The sequence below is a fragment of the Poecilia reticulata genome, chromosome 4 (assembly GCF_904066995.2).
Source record: "Poecilia reticulata chromosome 4, P_reticulata-male-v2, whole genome shotgun sequence".
Taxonomy (NCBI): Eukaryota; Metazoa; Chordata; class Actinopteri; order Cyprinodontiformes; family Poeciliidae; genus Poecilia; species Poecilia reticulata.
In genome coordinates, this window is record NC_088833.1 from 29,749,814 (window position 1) to 29,766,658 (window position 16,845).

The window sequence follows — 16,845 nt, forward strand, 5'->3', positions numbered from 1 at the left end:
AGTCAGAAGGCTCCTGTAGTTACAGGAAGTTGCCATTTTGTTTTCTCTTCCTAAACTTTATTTGGTTTTATATTTTTATAATCTTCTTAAACTAGTTCATTATTTAATAATGTTGAAAACGTTATGGCGCGTGCTAGCTATAACGCAAAGACCAATCAGTTGTAGAGGCTGTAGGGAGATATAAATGAGATGGTTGCTATAGAGACGCCTGTGACTGAAGAGCTGAACTCAGGAGCCCGACAGATTTCGGAGGTTATTTAGGTATGTAGCACGCTAATGAAATAATAAATTGAATATTTAATGTGCCAAAACGCCTGCTGGTATGGCGGTTATTATTTTATCAACAAGAAAAAGACCTATGTGCAAGCGAGTTTGTTTAAAAAAGACTTTAAGTTAAACTGACCTTTGTAGGAAAGTGAAGACGCTAGCAAAACGTTAGCGATGCTAGGTGTTGGCGTGAACAAGTTTCGGTAAAACTTGCCTTTTCCTCGTTGCGATCACTTTAAAAGGCAAAATAATTTCATGAAGGGGTTTTAAGCCAATACGTTGCCCTTGCTTTAGACATTGAATGGGTTCTTAAATCAAAGTCATGCTGGAGCTTTTAGTAGAAAATGTACTGTTGAGTTATTTCCAAAAACCGAACTGTACTCATGTTCACGGCCCTGGGTGCTAACGTTAGTTGCAACGCTAGCTGGCGGTAACTCGGAGAAGTGAATTGACCTGGAGCCAACAGGTGGAAATGTTGAGAGAACTTGGTAGCAGTGTAATATCCTCCATTTTGTACCGTCTAACACGGTATGCATACAAACACCGTGAGGTTGTACTCGCTTGCTAAATAAAGGTAACATCCCCCAAAATTGTTTGCCGTTATTGGTTCTCGAGCTGCCCCTTGTTTTTTTTTTCCTCAGAAGAAATTATTATTGTTCTGAATTTAAGTACTTGAGAAACGAATCAGTATTTTATTATATTCTTACTCCATGTCTAAAGAATGAATATGTAGAAGGATACTCCAATCGGTGAATAAAAGTTTATAGTGGCAAAACATGACACTGACCAAGTGTTGGTCTATTTCCTTAGTGGTTCTGATGAGTAGTTACAGGTGCAGCTCAAAAATATTTGAATATCATGACAAATGCTACACAATCATGTCCAAAAGCCAGTCTTTTAGACCCTCCACAATGAGGACGAGCAACAAAAGGTCAATGCTAAAAACGCTGCTTGTTCTAGGGTTGTATTCAAGCTAGAAAGTTCAGTGGAAGGAAAAGATGCACCAGTAACGGGGATAACTGCAGCCTTGAGAGGATTGTCAAGCAAAATCCTATTGAGAATGTATGAGCTGATGAGACGTCAGACCCAACATGGACCTGAATGCTGATGTCCTCCATGCCACGCTGCATCAATGCAGTGGTTTTTGCAAAAGGAGGCCAGACCAAACTTTGAGTGCAAAAAAATGAACAATACATATAGATGTGTTTTTTTTATTGCTTAATAATGTTCTAATTTCTGAAACACTGAATTTTGTGCTTCTGTTATCTCTAAGCAATAATCATGACAATTACAAAATAAAGGCTTGAAATAGTTCACCATAATAAATCAATGTTCAATTTAAGTGTCACTTTCTCAAATGATTGAGAAAACGCATAGATTTTTGTTTCATGATATTCAAATGTATTTGGGGTGACATGCACAGTATTGTTTTCTGTGATGTGTGCTCTGCATGTTTGCCGACAGGGTCTTTCACTGAACAAGCTCCCGATTGGCCATTAGAAGGTGGAAAATATTTTTCAGTATTGTCCTTCATTTGAACAGAATCATCTCTGAAAGCAGAAGTCCTTCCTTTAATAATGTGTGTGTTGTCCAGGCCCAGTTTTCACCTAATTCTTTAATGTGTTCTTACTTTGATTTCATGTAAACCTTAGACTAAGAATTATCAGGAATAAAAGTATTATTCTAACTTGACTAACTGAAAGTGTAGCGTCGTAATTGGAGACATCAACTTGTATTTTTTCACAAATTACTTACGATGAAGAACAATACGACTTTTCATATGTTCAAAATAACCTGTTTTTATGCACAATTAAACCATGCATTTTGTGCATTTTTCTATTGCTTAATTCGGTGGCCCTTTTTTCAGTTGGTGCTATTTATTTATTTATTTTCAATTGCTTTTCTTCCATAGCAACTTTTTAGTCAGCTTCTGGAAATGAGGTCAGTGTGGCAGCAGGACATGGATTGCATTAGATTACTAAATAATACTTTTAACTGTTGAACACTGAACAATACAAAACTATCGAACAATTCAGAGTGCACAGAGTTGTGTATCTTCATGGTTTCATAGCACAAATCTATATTTGTGCTACTGTAGCCCTTAAACGTTGCTGGGTTCCTTTACAGAAATCATTTTAACCAGCTGTTTGAAATCTTGGTTTAGTTGTAATCGATATTGAATTAGCTATTTAATCTTAATAGGTTAGGTATCACTATGCTAGCTGTTTGGTAAGATCTCATTGACGATTTGTGTTTTTGATGTTTTTAGTTATTCACTTATCAATTGTATCTCATAAAACATTCAATGAATAAACTGTCATGAGTAGTGATTGAATCATGGATGTAAACATGACGTTTTGGTATAAAACGAGTCATCTACCTCTGCTGAAACGACCGCCTACATTATTTTAAATTCAGACAGTAGGTGGCGCCATCACTCAGCTGAAGAGTGTTTTTTTTTTCTGCCTGAATATGAAAACCACTAGATTTCAGTGAATAAATCATGCGTTCTTTTCTATTTCTAAACTGTGTCCTTAACATTTCAGAGTGCAGGTTATTTATTTTCATACTGATATATAATAACCCTCTATCTTGACCTATTTCATAAATGTGTGACACTAGTAATTAATAGAAATGCATGCAATTTTTATTTAGTTCTTTAAGAAACAGTAACTACTTAATCCCAGCATTAATGTAGTTTTCTGTAAATCCTGATTTTCTCTGACTAATAATCCACACCATTTTTTAAACAATGGCTATATAGATTAAAAAGTTTTTATTTATTCTTAAATATTGAATTTATTGGCATTCCTGTTTTTTTTTTTTTTAAGAAATGTTGAATTTATTGGTGTTCGTCTTTAAGGTGTTTTTGATCTGTTTGGGGTTTTTTTTCTCTTAATGAAAATGTAGAAAATACCTGTCTCTGGTGTGTGTTCACTTTCATATTTTACTTGTGACTGATGCACTGATGACTAATTTTATTTCTTCATCAGGAAGGTGTGTGATGAACTCTCTGTTGCGGCAGAGTGTTCTCCAGGCTCCCTTGTCCCATCAATGCTTTTAAACAGGATGGCTGATATGAAAGCCTGCCCCTCCGTGAGCGGGAACCCGCCTCCACCAGAGGTTGTAAATCCCAGGAGCCCCGGGCGCCTGACCAATCAGCTGCTGTATCTGGAGAAGGTGGTGATGAAAGCGCTCTGGAAACATCAGTATTCATGGCCGTTTCGCGAGCCCGTCGATGCTGTCACACTGTGTCTTCCAGTAAGTGCTTCAGTTGTCGGGCAGTGTTTGACTGGTGCAGCACCTTGTGAAAGAATTCAAACTCATTAAACTTTTCCTGCATTTTCTCTTTTTACAAGCACAAACTTTATTTTAGGATTTGCTATGGATGAACATAATATTTATAAAGTATGAGGAAATTGAATTAAAGGTAAAAAATCAGTTAATTAAGGTGTACATGTGCATCCAGGTTCTTTTAAATAAGGGTGCCAAAGTCTGTCCTTGAGGCCCGGCATCCTGCATGTTTTAGTTCTGTCCCTGCTGGTAGTAACAACCTTTTCAGCATGTCAATATTCTTCATAGGCCTTCTAACGAGCCATCATTAGATCAAAGAGCGTTAAACCAGGGAGAGAATTAAAACATGCAGGATGCCGGCCCTCGAGGACCGACTTTGGGCTCTACGTTTCTAAATTGATCCATTTGAAGAAAGTCCAATGCAACAGTCCATTCAGGAGTGAATGAATCAGTAAATAGATTTTAGCTTGTGTGTAATTTAATCTCACAGCAGCTGTTCATGTAAGCGCAAATTCATAATCTGCTTTAGGTCTGGAGATTATCAATGTTAACTATTCCATTCACGGATGTGCTGTGATCTAAACATTTTTCTACAAAGTGAAGCTTTTTTTTTTACAGCCTATGACAGGTTTTCTTCCAAGACAGTTCTATGCTTTAATCAGTCAAGTTTATTTTTACAACACATTTCAGCCACAAGGCAGGTCAAAGCGCTACACATCATAAGATGTGCATCATCAATACACATCAAATATGTTAGTCATTGTTTCAGTGACGCCTGTCTAGAGTCAAAAGCAACTCTAGATATATGGGTTTTTAGTCACGATTTAAAGGAACTCTGTGTTTCAGCTGTCTTGCAGTTTTCTGGAAGTTTGTTCCAGATTTGTGGTGCATAGAAGCTGAATGCTGCTTCTCTATGATTGGTTCTGACACATAGCAGAACCAGAAGACCCGAGTAGTCTGGAAGGTTGATACAACAGCAGATATTTAACGTATCTCTAGATCTTGCTGGATATTAGTCACCTGAAGAAAAATACTGGAAATGTTATTCAGATGAAGGAAGGCCAACTTTGTAACTGTCTTTATATGATTATGGAGGTTTTTGTTTAAGGGATTTTGTTTAAGAGTGTCAGAGTACAAAGAGCTAGATGTAAATGCATGTAACTTTCCAGACTGATTTTTTTATTGCAGTAAAAAAAACATTAAAAGCAAATGTTATTTTTCCGTTTAACTTCAATTCTGTGCTACTTGCTCTGGTCTGTCACCCAAAATCTCCATGACGTCCAGTCAGTATTCTCGTTGTATTGTGACATTGGGGGGGTTGCATGGCTTTGCAAGGTACTGTAATGCACTTGTTGTCTTTGGTCAAAAACCAAAAAGTTTTTCAAGTGTGGGCTATTTGTATGTATGTTTTTAGGATTATTATAAAATTATTACATATCCTATGGATCTGAGCACCATCAAGAAGCGACTAGAGAACCGATATTACTGGGAAGCAAGTGAGTGTGTAAAAGACTTCAACGCCATGTTCACCAACTGCTACATGTACAACAAGGTGAGAACACGATGCAATACGACACACTGCTTCGTTTGTTTACCTGCACGTCAGCTGAATCTAACATGTCTGTTCTGACTGGAATCAATATTGCTCTTTTGGAGTTGGCCAGCTAGATGGAGATTAATGGAATGGTAAGGCCTTCTAGCCTCAAAGACTTCAATAAAATGAATGGTTCAATGGCTTGTTAGGCTCTGTACAAAGTATTTGATTAGCTGTAATGCAGATAAATCTTTCCCTCTGCTTGCTTAGAAAGAAAGTGATAAATGATTTTCAACATGCAGGAGATGGAGGGGGGTCTGCTATTAAAGTTGTTCTTTTATTTCAAATGTCTTCACATCTTCAGAAATGGCACTCCAGGGACATTTACCCTCCAGGGGGATGCCTGTCATTTACTATCAGGAACAATTCTTTTTTTCTTTTGGTCATCTTTAAATCTAAAGTAGTTTCTTGCTCAACTGCATGTAAACAAATGTAGTCTCTTGTTCACTTGATGTTTGATTGTTTAAACAGAAGAGCTGTAGCTCTGACTAAACTCAGTAACCCTTCCTCCTTTCTTTCTTTTTTTTCCCACAGCCAGGAGATGATATTGTTTTTATGGCCCAAACCTTGGAAAAGGCCTTTTTGCAGAAATTGTCACAAATGCAAAAGGAGGAGGTGGTCACTACAGTCTCTGTGCTTGAACCACTGAAAGTGAAGAAAAACAACACAGGTGACTCAGAAATATTGGGTATTTCGTCTGGATTTTTTTTTTTTTAGTTTACACATTTATAAAAAAACAAAACAATGCTGCAACCAATGATTATCGATTATTCTGATTAATCAGATAAAGGAAATTGCCAAATGTTGCAGATTTTTCATTTAAGTTGCTTTATTCTGTATTAGAAATGCATTTAAAGATGAAAAATAATTAAATTCCTTTTTTAAATGAAATACTTTATTGCCTAACATTGCCTATTGCAGTAACGGCACCCCTTTAGTGAACACTTGATCATTTGTACCAAAGGAGGCATCCACAGCTTAAAAAAGGAGGAAGGTGCTATGGAGAATTTATCTGTTCTCCATGCCAAGTTCTTGATGTATGAGGTTGAAGAAGAGTCAGTGAGTTGAATTCATAAATTCCATTTATTAATACCAAAATACAGCTGGTCCATTTCTCATGCTACCTTTAGGAGTTAGCAGGACAAAATGGCATCAAACAAAATTTTTCCATTCTCTTTGTTAGCCTCTATCTAAGCTATGCCCTAAAGAGGGCTTTCCCTAGTGTGTCATATCCTTTAACCTTAGCTTTGAGTGCGTTTCCTAACATGTCATTTCCTTTAGCTTTAGCTTTGCAACTAGCTAAAAGAGATGGATGGAAAACACAGAATTATAAATTCTTAACAGTGTACACGAGCATGATTGACATCACTAAGACCCTCCTCCTGGCTCTGATTGGTTGTTTTGCAATGGGAGAAGGCAGAGGAGCTCCACTTTTCTTTTCTTTTTTTCACAGATCATTGTCATTACTGTCATAACATAGTGACAGTTTCAACAAATGTGTAACAAAATATTTTTTTAAATAAAAGTTTCAGCTTTAGATTTGTTTTTATTCTTTTTACTTTAAACTAAAGTTTTAGTTTTGTTGGTATAGGTTTAGTTTGAACTGAAGTTTTGTATCTAAAACTATGCCACTTTAGGAGTCCTGGGTAGAACAGGCTTAATTTGAATGTAAAATGTCTAGACTTTTATATATTTACATGTTTAATTACTACTCCCCTTGTGTTGTTCTTTACAGAAAACTGCCTTTTTTTTACTCCTGTATCCTGCAGCTAACGATTAACCAATTACCAAATTAGTTGATTATTATTTCAATAGCCGAGTCATTCCGATTAATCGTTTCAGCCATAAAATAAAGTACTGGTTTAACCCCATAGCATACTCTTCCAGTAACTTCTGTGACCTGTCTAACATGTAAAGTTCCACCCAACCCATGCGAGTGTTTTTAATCCCCACCTGAAGCAGATGCAGTGAAGCAGAAGTCTGGTATATCAGACGTTGTTCTCCAGCAGATGGTGACGGTCATTCCTCCAGATATGGCTCAGATCAACCCACCCAACGGACTCGCTGCAAAAACACACACAACAGTAAGGTTTGATTAGTTCATGCGGCCTGTATCCTGAATGTGTCTACATGCTGTAGTGAATGACATGCAGAGCTCATCTCTTTCCCTTCCTGTCTGAATATTCAGATTAAAAAAACCTTGAAGCGGAAAGCCGACTCTGCAACATCGGCCCCTTCCGTCTTCACAAACAGTGAGATCTCCCCTGATGAGGAACCTTCAGTGCCTTGCACGTTGTTCTTCAGAACAAGCAACGGACGGCCCATCAAGCCCCCTAAAAAGGACTTGCCTGCTTTTGAGGATAAGAGGGTCAGAATGCCAGAGCAGCTCAGGTACTGCAACAACATCCTGAAAGAAATGCTCTCCAAGAGGCACTACGCCTACGCCTGGCCCTTTTACACGCCGGTGGATGCAGTGGCTTTGGGGCTCCATGACTACCATGACATCATCAAACAGCCGATGGACCTGAGCACCATCAAGGTAAAACTACCAAGACGTCAGAATATTTTAAGCGTTCCAAAAGCCAGTTTGTTCTGATGCAAGTTTTAATCTCTAGAAAAAAATGGACCAGCAGGAGTACAGAGACGCCAAGGAATTTGCTGCTGATGTGCGACTGATGTTCTCAAACTGCTACAGATACAATCCTCCGTCGCATGATGTTGTCTACATGGCCAAAAAACTGCAGGTACGCTGCTCTTCCTGTCTAGTTTAGGGTGAGATCACCCGATTCAAACCCTACTTTAAGTATGATTGAGCCAGTTTGAAGAGACATAAAGACGCTCTCCAACAGTATACAACAGTTGCCCCCAAACTACGGCCCGCGGGCCGGATCCGACCCGCCTCCACATTTAGTCCGGCCCCCTGAACAATACCAGAGAGCATTCAGATTTTTTTTCATATATTGTATTTTCCGGTTTAACCACCAGGGGGCTCTTTAGCAGGAGGTGTGTCCTGTAAACTGGGGCTGTTTTGTTTTGCATGGCGCATTGCTGCCATCTGTTGGACTTTTAGGGAACTGCTTGACTTTTATGTTATTTAATTAGTACGGTTGTTTCGGTTGTTTGCTAGCGGTAGAGCAGATGTTATGAACGCCGCATTCCCGGTCGAATTCTTCGAAGCAATGCCTGTAAGTAGCAGCTTATACTTCAAAACAAGCCTTTATGTTAACATATGAGGAATTCATATGTTAAAGCTACTTTCCCTCAATGGAATATATACTAGTCAGTCCCAGTGACCGTTTCACTAACGGTTTTTGCCCATGTGCTTTCTGAGTAAAAATCAATCTAGAAATGCGCGCACCCCACCCACCCCCGAACAATTTCCGGCAGCGCATGTGATAAACGTGTAACACTTTTTCTGTTACAAACTGACTCCGGCCCCCCACCAGAGAAGGGAAAAGTTATGTGCCCTCACAGGAAAAAGTTTGGGGACCACTGGTATACAATTTAATCCCAAGAAGCTTTGCTACCAAAAAGAGATAATCAGACAAACACACATTCCCCTTTTTGTGCAAACTTTTTTTCCTTCCTTCAACAGGAGGTTTTTGAAGCCCGCTACATGAACATTCCCCAAAAACCAGAAGGGTGTTCCCTCTCTCTGCAGTGTGCCGAAAACCGGCAGTCGAACAGAGTCGGAAGTCCCTCAACATCTGAGAGTTCTCTGAGCAACAACTCCTCTGAGTCAGAGAGGTCATCAGATGAGGTTGCCATGCAGCTGGCTCATCTGGAAGAGAAGGTTTGGCATCACACAGGCACAAGTGCAATATAGTGCATAAAATTTTCCTCATTTTCTGGTTACTTTGGTAGTTGAAAGCGGTCAGCGATCAGCTGAAGCGGCTCACCAAAGAGCCTCTGAAGCCAAAGAAGAAAGAGAAGCTGAAAAAGGAAAAACGAGCCAACGAGAAGGGCCTTTCTCGACTGAAGAACGTTTCTGCAAAATACAACACCATAGTGCAAATGATTTCGAAATGCAAAGGCACCTCTCTGTAAGGGTCACAAAAATGGAGTTTGGTTTTTGTACCCTACAACTAGCATTAGCTCAAGATAAACCATAATTGTCTTTTGTGTGGTTGTTTTTGTTTTGTTGCGTTTGCAGGCATGGAGTTAAACCCCACAATCCCGGAGTCCCGGCAAAGTGCAGCGAGGTCGTTTCAGTTCCACTGAGTAACCAGGAGAAAATGCAGCTAAAGGCAGACATCGACAAGCTACCCAGTAAAAAACTGATCGAGATGCTGAACCTCATCAAGAGCAGAGAGACGTGTTTGGAAACGGCTGAATCTGGGGAGGTGGAAGTGGACTTTGAAAAGCTCAAAGCTTCCACTCTCAGAGCCTTGCAGCAGTTTGTTGCTGCCAGTCTCAGTAAATGCAACAGCAGCAGAAACAGTAAGAACACCTCACCTCCTCCACTGCTCAAGCTATACTGCTCCAGTCTTTGTTTTTCATGCTGTTCTCCATCTAAATGACTGTTTAACACGTTTATGTGTTTTCTGCATTAGAAAAAAAGTTGTTGATCCCCAAGGGAGGACTGAAGAATGAAAAAACAAAGGAAGGTGGAAAGAGATCAGTTATGAGTAACAAAAAGAACATGTTGATGAAACAGAAACCACTGGGTAGGATCGGGTCAACACGTTTCAAGGATCTGCTTCCTAATTTGAGGCACTGAGATTTTAAAACGTTTTCTTGTTGTTTTGTTTTCGTGAACTGTTTAAGTGGAGGTCTCCGCTAACAGCCGCCAGTCGCCTTTCAGCAAAAGCAGCAGCTCCTCGTTCAGCTCTGGCAGCAGCAGTGACAGCAGCTCCAGCTCCAGTGATGGCAGTGACTCTGAATCAGGTTGGCTTCTTACTTTGTCCTCTACTTTTGGCTGGTTCACCTAAGATTCACACAAATGTTAAACTGTTTTCAGTTTGCCTACACCCACAAAAGGTTTGGAAACTCCTTTTTTATTCCCATATTTTAAATGTCCTTTTTCAGTATACCACATCTTCAGATAAATTTTTTCACAACAGAAGAACATTTATTTTATCCGACATCTAATCCACATTCTCGTTTCTTTTTTTGTTTATGAAAACAAATTAAATTAGAAGTCCATTTTGCTACAGTAACTAACCCTCACATTTTATCCTTTTTTATATTATTTATTTGGTGTCACTCAGATAAAATTTCTTCATGAGACAGTTTTTTTTTGTTTGTTTATGGATGATATATTTACTCAGCTGTAAGTTAGTGATGAACCTTTTTGTTGTTGTTTGATAGTGAATGTATATGACTCATCAAAAGCTTTTTGTTGAAGTTTTTGGTACTTGCAGTAATGCAATTCTACCACAAGGTGGGAGTAATGCACATGGTTTGCCCACAGCAATTTGCAAATTATACATTTGGGTGGAAAAATATACAAGTCAAAACTTGGAACGGTTTGTAATTTTCATGAGAGCCACACCTTGACTGTGAGGGATGGACTCGAAAAGAAAAATTATGCAGAAAAACGCATTGCATAATTAGCATTTATTGCATAAAATAAGTACCATATTTTATAAAATAGAACATAATAGATATAACCGAAACTGTTATTTAATTCCAACTATTCCAGTCGTTTCTGACCAGGTTGTCAAACCCTGCAGCAAGGATTTTGGCTCTTATCCAGAACATTCAGGTTTCTGGAGTGTCGCTAGGCAACACAAAGTTTCAGCACCCTCCAAAGACTGGCTGTTGGTTTCAGGTCATGGCGATACATGACCTCACCCATCCTCCCCTCAATATGGTGCAGTCCTCCTGTCCCTTTTGCAGAGAAGCACACTCGAAGCATGATGCTTCCACCACTATGCTTCACGGTTACCATGGTGTTCTTGGTTGAGTACATCCCACAAAGTTTTATTTTGGTCACATATGACCTCGTGACCTTCTCCCATGCTGGGTGGTAGGTGTCAACTGCATAAATAGTGCAATAATTATTTAAAAATCTCACAACATTATTTGTAATGTTTTTAGATTCTGTCTCACAGGGAAAAACTTGAAAAATGAGTGCACCAGACGCATGCTTTCACTACTGTATGTCGCTCAAAATATGACGCCTATAAAAATCTTGAACAACCGATTGTGTTTCCTGTTTTATTTGGATAAACAAAAGCAAAGTATGGCAAAAGTTGAGTTACTCCTGGAGTCCCTGAAGATTAACACTGTAATAAAATGTACTGCTGAAAACATGCAGGAATTTGTGAAGGTCATCCAGTTTGGATCAGAAAGTTTTCCATAAAAACCTTGTCATGAATCTGATGTTAATTTAGTTTTCTTTAAGTTTATTGTGAGGCTGGTTGACTGAGCCCTGCTGAGGAGTCCAGTGTTTCTGTGGTTGCTTTAACAGTAAAGGTGTGACTCACATTTGCTTACCCTCACATCTACCTTTTTTTTTCTTTCTGGACAAGAAATCCTGCCTGTAGCTTTTACAAAATTATTAACCTGATTTATTCAGGTCACTGAAAATAACCCGTTTTATTTTCCTGTAGCGTTTGATATGTTGCAAAAATAGAAGTGTAGAAGCGAGACATGGTTAAAATCAACGCGTATTAACAGAAATGCATTAGAGTTGTGTAGCTCAGCCACATATCGGCTGATTCCAGAATCCAGACTGTTTCACAACAAAGTGGTGATAATAGATTATATAGTTCAGTATCTGAGCTGCAGAGATCTTTCAGATTAGCATGTCATGAATATATAATCTGTCGTTGATAAGCATGGCTGAGCATTAGCTCTTCAAGGTTGTGGCCGTCTTACTGCCAAGAGATCTGACATTCCTCTTTGTGGTTGATGGAAGAGATTGAAATTTAAAACTTCTGCTTTACTCCTGCTCTGAAACCACATCAGGGCTTTACGATGGCATATTTGGGCCATTGTAGAGTGGAAAACAAACACACACAAAGCAGGAGTAAGTTTCCACCAAAATAATCTCTGCAATTTCCACTTCTTTTTTTCTAGAAAATTTGAGGGGTATTTTTTTCTAACAAATTTTCAACCTTTGAAACTGAGAAATGTCCTTTTTTTTCATTCTTTCTTTCTTTCTGAGATTAATCAAAAAATGTTAGTACTTTTTCTTGGAATTTTACTTTTTTTTTTATCTACTAAGGCCCTAATGCTCTGCTGTACGGATTTGAGGTCAGTTTTTGTATTATTGAAGCTTTTGAAATGTTGATCAGCTGCATAGTTTTGCTTGTCAAACATTTATTTGTTTGACATGGTTCTGATTTTCTTTGCCATATCTCTTGTTAAGCAGATTTCTGATTCTATTGGGACTTTCTGGTTGAATAAAGACGGAATATTAAGAACAAATAATCGGATGTGTAGCCTTGTGGATTGAAAAGCTTGATTTGTGTGTTTCTTTTGGTTTTGTTTTTTTACAGTGCCAAAACTGAAGAAAATGTCTAAGGATCCCTGTCAAAAAGTTCACCAAAAGGTAGAAGCACACATTTTCCTCTTAGGATTACAACTTGGCATATTGCAGTAGTGATAAATGTTTATTCTTCAATAAAAGGTGACTCACAATCTCAGCAATAAGCGGGTATCAGAGATCAGACAGTCGGCGAAGGCCTCGATCAGAACCCGTCATCCCTCACACCCCATCAAGTCCACGCTTCTAGAAACTAAAAACGACCAAACATCGCAAATCCCAGGCCACTTCTACAACGAGCTGCCCATGTCCCCGCAAGGTAAATCTGTGCCTCCCTGAGCTTTTAGGAGGAATTACCTGATTTGTCAGCTTTGGCTTCAGGTCTGATCTATCTTGTATGTTCAAGTAAACATTTTAGTAAAGGTGTTCGACATGGTGTAATTTATTGTTGGCAGATTTGTCTGCGCTCTTATCCCCTATGGCCTCCCCTGGAGCGCTGCCAGACTGGGCTGCTGCCAGATTTGAGGTACTCTTCACAAAATGGAAGAACTTGGCAGTGCCAGGTTCTTGCAAAGCCTTTTTTTATTTCTAAATCCTTTCTGACGTTTCTGAAGTCCATTTGGAATCGGAATAAAGCTTGGAACCAGGCCCTACCATTACAGTTAAAACGAATGTACAGTATTTACACTGAATAAAGTCTCACTGTCTGAAGTTGAATCCGGCCAAAATTCTTTTGTTTTAGGTTAAAACTACCAAAATGATTTGTTTGTTCAATGCCACAATACTGAGAAAATATGTCAGAGATTTATCCAGTTAAATAATTTTTTTTTAACCTATTGGACGTTTCCAAAGTCATGACATCATCATCATTATCATCATATGGCCTTTCCTTCATTGTTTAAAGAGACAGTAATCACTCTGTATGGAAACTTTAATGATTTTTGAAGTCATTGATCAATAAATCTGAAATATTCTTTCTTTCATAATTGTGACATTTAGCAAATAGGAAAAAATTAAATTCTGACTGACCTAAAATGAAAACTTGAGTCTTCTTTATCATTGAAGTGGGGGAAAAAATTATGTCTTTATTCAGTGTATGCAAACTTTTTGTTCACCTGTAAAATTTTCATTTGAATAATAGCATATTTGCATTGTGCTTTAACTGTGAAGAATAGAATAGTTTCTCCATAGAGCAGCATGTGTCCAGCATCAGAATGACTCTGTGTTAAACCCAAATGTCTCCTGTATCAGGGTGCAGTGCTGTCTCCTCTCACCGACAGTCCGCTGCTCTTCAAAGAAGAGATGGGTGACAGTAAGTTCCTTAAAAACACATGATCTGATGTCACTCTATTGCCAGTTTAGTGGCATAAAACCTTCTTTTTTCTTCTTCTGGAAGTTTATTTGACGGATTTCCGGGATCCTGAAGATTTTCCTGATGGTCGGGGGAGCGAGCTACCACTCAGCCAGACCACGAGTAAATCTACCGAAGAGGAGAAATCCCAGATTCCTAAAAAGGTTAGGAAAAACCCTAACCAGAACAGATGAAACTAACCCTAACCCGCTCGGCTCCTTCAGACTAGCCAACCTCAATTGGCAAACACTTGGTGGAACTGTGCTTCTGCTGAGCTCATTATACAAGATACTTCTGAGTGTAATGCTGGTAAAAATGTTGTTAAAGTGTTAATAGAGGAGCCATGTTGTGATCATTTCCTAAAGCTGGAGATTCAAAATATAGCAGTGTTTTTTTGAAAAGACAGAGGCCCTATTTCAAGGCATTAAATTAGGAAGTCACATTTGTTCTAAGTAATGTTTGATATAAACCGCTTTTTTTTAATATAACAACTGAAGGTTATGTTGTTACTTGATTGTGTTGTAAAATGGCAACATGTGCCTGGAATTGGAAAACATATGATGCCCCTTTGAAGCAAACTTCTGACTAATTCTGTCACTTTTCTTTGTCAGGACATTTTCTTGAAAAATGCAGAGTCATGGGCAAAACTTGTGAGGCAGTCGGTCACTCCAGCTGCTATCAAGGCCTCTAAAGAGAGCTTCCAGATGTTCCGCAAAGCCGCCATAGAAAAGGAAGAACGGGAGAAAGCCCAAAAGAAGAAAGCATTGGATGAAAACGGAGTGGTGGAGCCTGTTGAAAAGAACAGGTGTTCACCAAAGAACACAATCTCTGCTCCACGTTTAAGCTAATTAAGTTGTTCTTCATGTTCCTGTGACTCAGAGTTTGTCTCCTACAGCTTTCCAGCTTTGAGTAAAACAGAGCATCCTCCTGAGAAGATTAAAGAAGATCCGGATTTGCTGGAGAGCATCTGCCCGGAGGCCGGGTTGGAAGCTCCAAAACGAGTGGAGCAGCTGAGGCCTCAAAGTGAAGCGAAGGCCCAGAGCCAGCAGTTTTCTGTGGATAAAGAGCGAGAACTGGCCCGCAGGAAAGAGCAGGAGCGTCGCAGGAGGGAGGCTGTTAGTACACTGCTCCGTTTCTCACTCTGGAACATTTCACTGTAGCACAGGGTTTCCCACCAGTGTTTTTTGTTGTTTGTTTTGTTTTGGATTTTTATACACCAGTAACAGTGATCACAAAGACAGGTTAAGCTTAGTTTATTGAAATTCGTGAGCCATCGATCTCTTTGGCAGGTGCTTCTGAAGACCATCTTCGCCTCTATTGATCAATTTGGAGAATAACTGCACCAAAGTATGCATTAAGTATCAAAGCTGCTAGTATCAATAATGAGACGCATATTAACGCATCGTTCTAAACCATAATTGGTGGCATCCATTAATTTTTATTTTTCTTGGTGCAAATGCATTGAGCATCTGAACACACAGTGAAGTCCATAATATGAGAAAATTACATTAAAAAAACACATTAAATGACATGCAGTTTGTATGTCATGTTCATCTTATTAGTGACCAGCTGCTAGATTTCAGGGCATTTTTGTCCAATCAGTACACAAGGGCAGACACAACCGGACGATCGCCGCTGTATTAAAAATCTCTGACAATACATGGAGCTGCCGTTCTGCTCCAGTCCTACTCACACCCAGTTTAACTGAAGTTTTGACTCTTTCTACCCATTTTTTGCTAAAGCTTCAGTGAGCTTTAGGAGAGGGTTGACTATTTAAAAATATGATGGCATGTGGTTGTACATACACAACACACAGACTAGTTTTATTTAGTCCACTGCTGTATTTCCTTTATTGTTGTATTTATTTCTAAAATTTCTTGTCAACTTTTAACATTTTGTTTTAAACTTTTAAATGTTGTTCAGCTGGTGGACTGCGTCTGGCTCCGCTACCAACAGGTTTAGCCAGTTGCTGGGGGAAACCCTGCTGCAACCGTTGACATAACGTTTTAACTGTTCTTCTCTTTGTATAGATGTCTTGTATTGACATGACCATGCAGCGGGAGATCATGACCTCATTTGAACTTGGCCTGGACTGAAGAAGGAAGCTGCAAACCAAAGCTCTACCCTCAAAGATCTTCAGTTGTCTCTCTGGCTTGGGGCAAGAAACTTAAAGCCTGAAAGGTTAAACTATGGGAGGAGGTGTAAAAGATAAAATGCAAATAGGTCTGATCTTCTGTTAGCATTTGATATTTGCACTAACGCACTCTTAAAGTGTTTATAGCACTGTTATTATTTGAACTCACATTTACTACATTATTGTTCATCCTTTGACAGTTTACTGCATTTTGTCAGAAATGTTACGTTCTGTTAGTTCTCGGATTTAATCGATTCCTTTAAGGAGATTTACAATAAATATATTTTTTTTCACAAATGCAGATTTGAGTGCATCATACATTCCTGCATTACAGTAATAATATGTAGAATAATGGAATAGGGTTCAAAAGATTTCCCAGCTTAAAGATTTACTTCAGCTTTTTGCTGGGCTATTATTACAATGTTAACTATACATGCACTGTGTTGTTTGGTCATACGTACAGTTGTGACTGTTCTGCAGTCATGAACAATAGTAGCAGATCTTCCAAGATGTTTGTATATGTTTAAAAAGGTTTTCTTTTAATTAACAAAATAAAGCTATTTTTCACTAATCAGTCTACACCGACCAATGATTTAGTCTGATATCTCATTTACATTTTGCTCCGTAAAGTTCCTCTTTGACCACAAACTCCTCCATTTAAGTGTCCTTGGAGTTTTCATGTTATTTAAAAAAGAAAAAAAAAACATGAACTATGAAATTTAAGAAAACATTTCAATTTTGATCTCTGAATAAGCTTCAACAATGTGGAG

At 38.7% G+C, this 16,845-nt stretch overlaps 1 protein-coding gene across 2 annotated transcripts; it reads left to right on the forward strand.

The window, feature by feature from the left end:
* brdt (bromodomain, testis-specific) lies at nucleotides 1-16,646 on the forward strand. Of its 2 annotated transcripts, none has more exons than XM_017304233.2 (20): nucleotides 1-261; nucleotides 3,261-3,528; nucleotides 4,976-5,113; nucleotides 5,690-5,825; nucleotides 7,118-7,239; nucleotides 7,344-7,694; nucleotides 7,771-7,899; nucleotides 8,751-8,948; nucleotides 9,020-9,198; nucleotides 9,309-9,595; nucleotides 9,709-9,822; nucleotides 9,923-10,042; nucleotides 12,604-12,656; nucleotides 12,735-12,909; nucleotides 13,046-13,116; nucleotides 13,842-13,902; nucleotides 13,987-14,105; nucleotides 14,553-14,746; nucleotides 14,837-15,056; nucleotides 15,972-16,646. In XM_017304233.2, exons 2-20 carry the CDS (start codon nucleotides 3,322-3,324, stop codon nucleotides 16,035-16,037), a joined length of 2,940 nt encoding a protein of 979 aa, XP_017159722.1. In that variant the 5' UTR covers nucleotides 1-261; nucleotides 3,261-3,321; the 3' UTR covers nucleotides 16,038-16,646. The 2 variants fall into 2 exon arrangements, with proteins under 2 accessions (XP_017159722.1, XP_008405980.1); XM_008407758.3 differs by having other exon boundaries at nucleotides 2-261; nucleotides 7,115-7,239.
* The last annotated feature ends 199 nt before the right edge of the window (nucleotides 16,647-16,845 follow it).

Bases quoted from the DNA above. Each gene is read 5' to 3' on its own strand.
- brdt (XM_008407758.3), top strand. From the start codon at position 3,322: ATGCTTTTAAACAGGATGGCTGATATGAAAGCCTGCCCCTCCGTGAGC. The intron at 5,114-5,689 runs GTGAGAACACGA...TTTTTCCCACAG, and splicing joins ACTGCTACATGTACAACAAG to CCAGGAGATGATATTGTTTT. The intron at 7,695-7,770 runs GTAAAACTACCA...TTTAATCTCTAG, and splicing joins TGGACCTGAGCACCATCAAG to AAAAAAATGGACCAGCAGGA.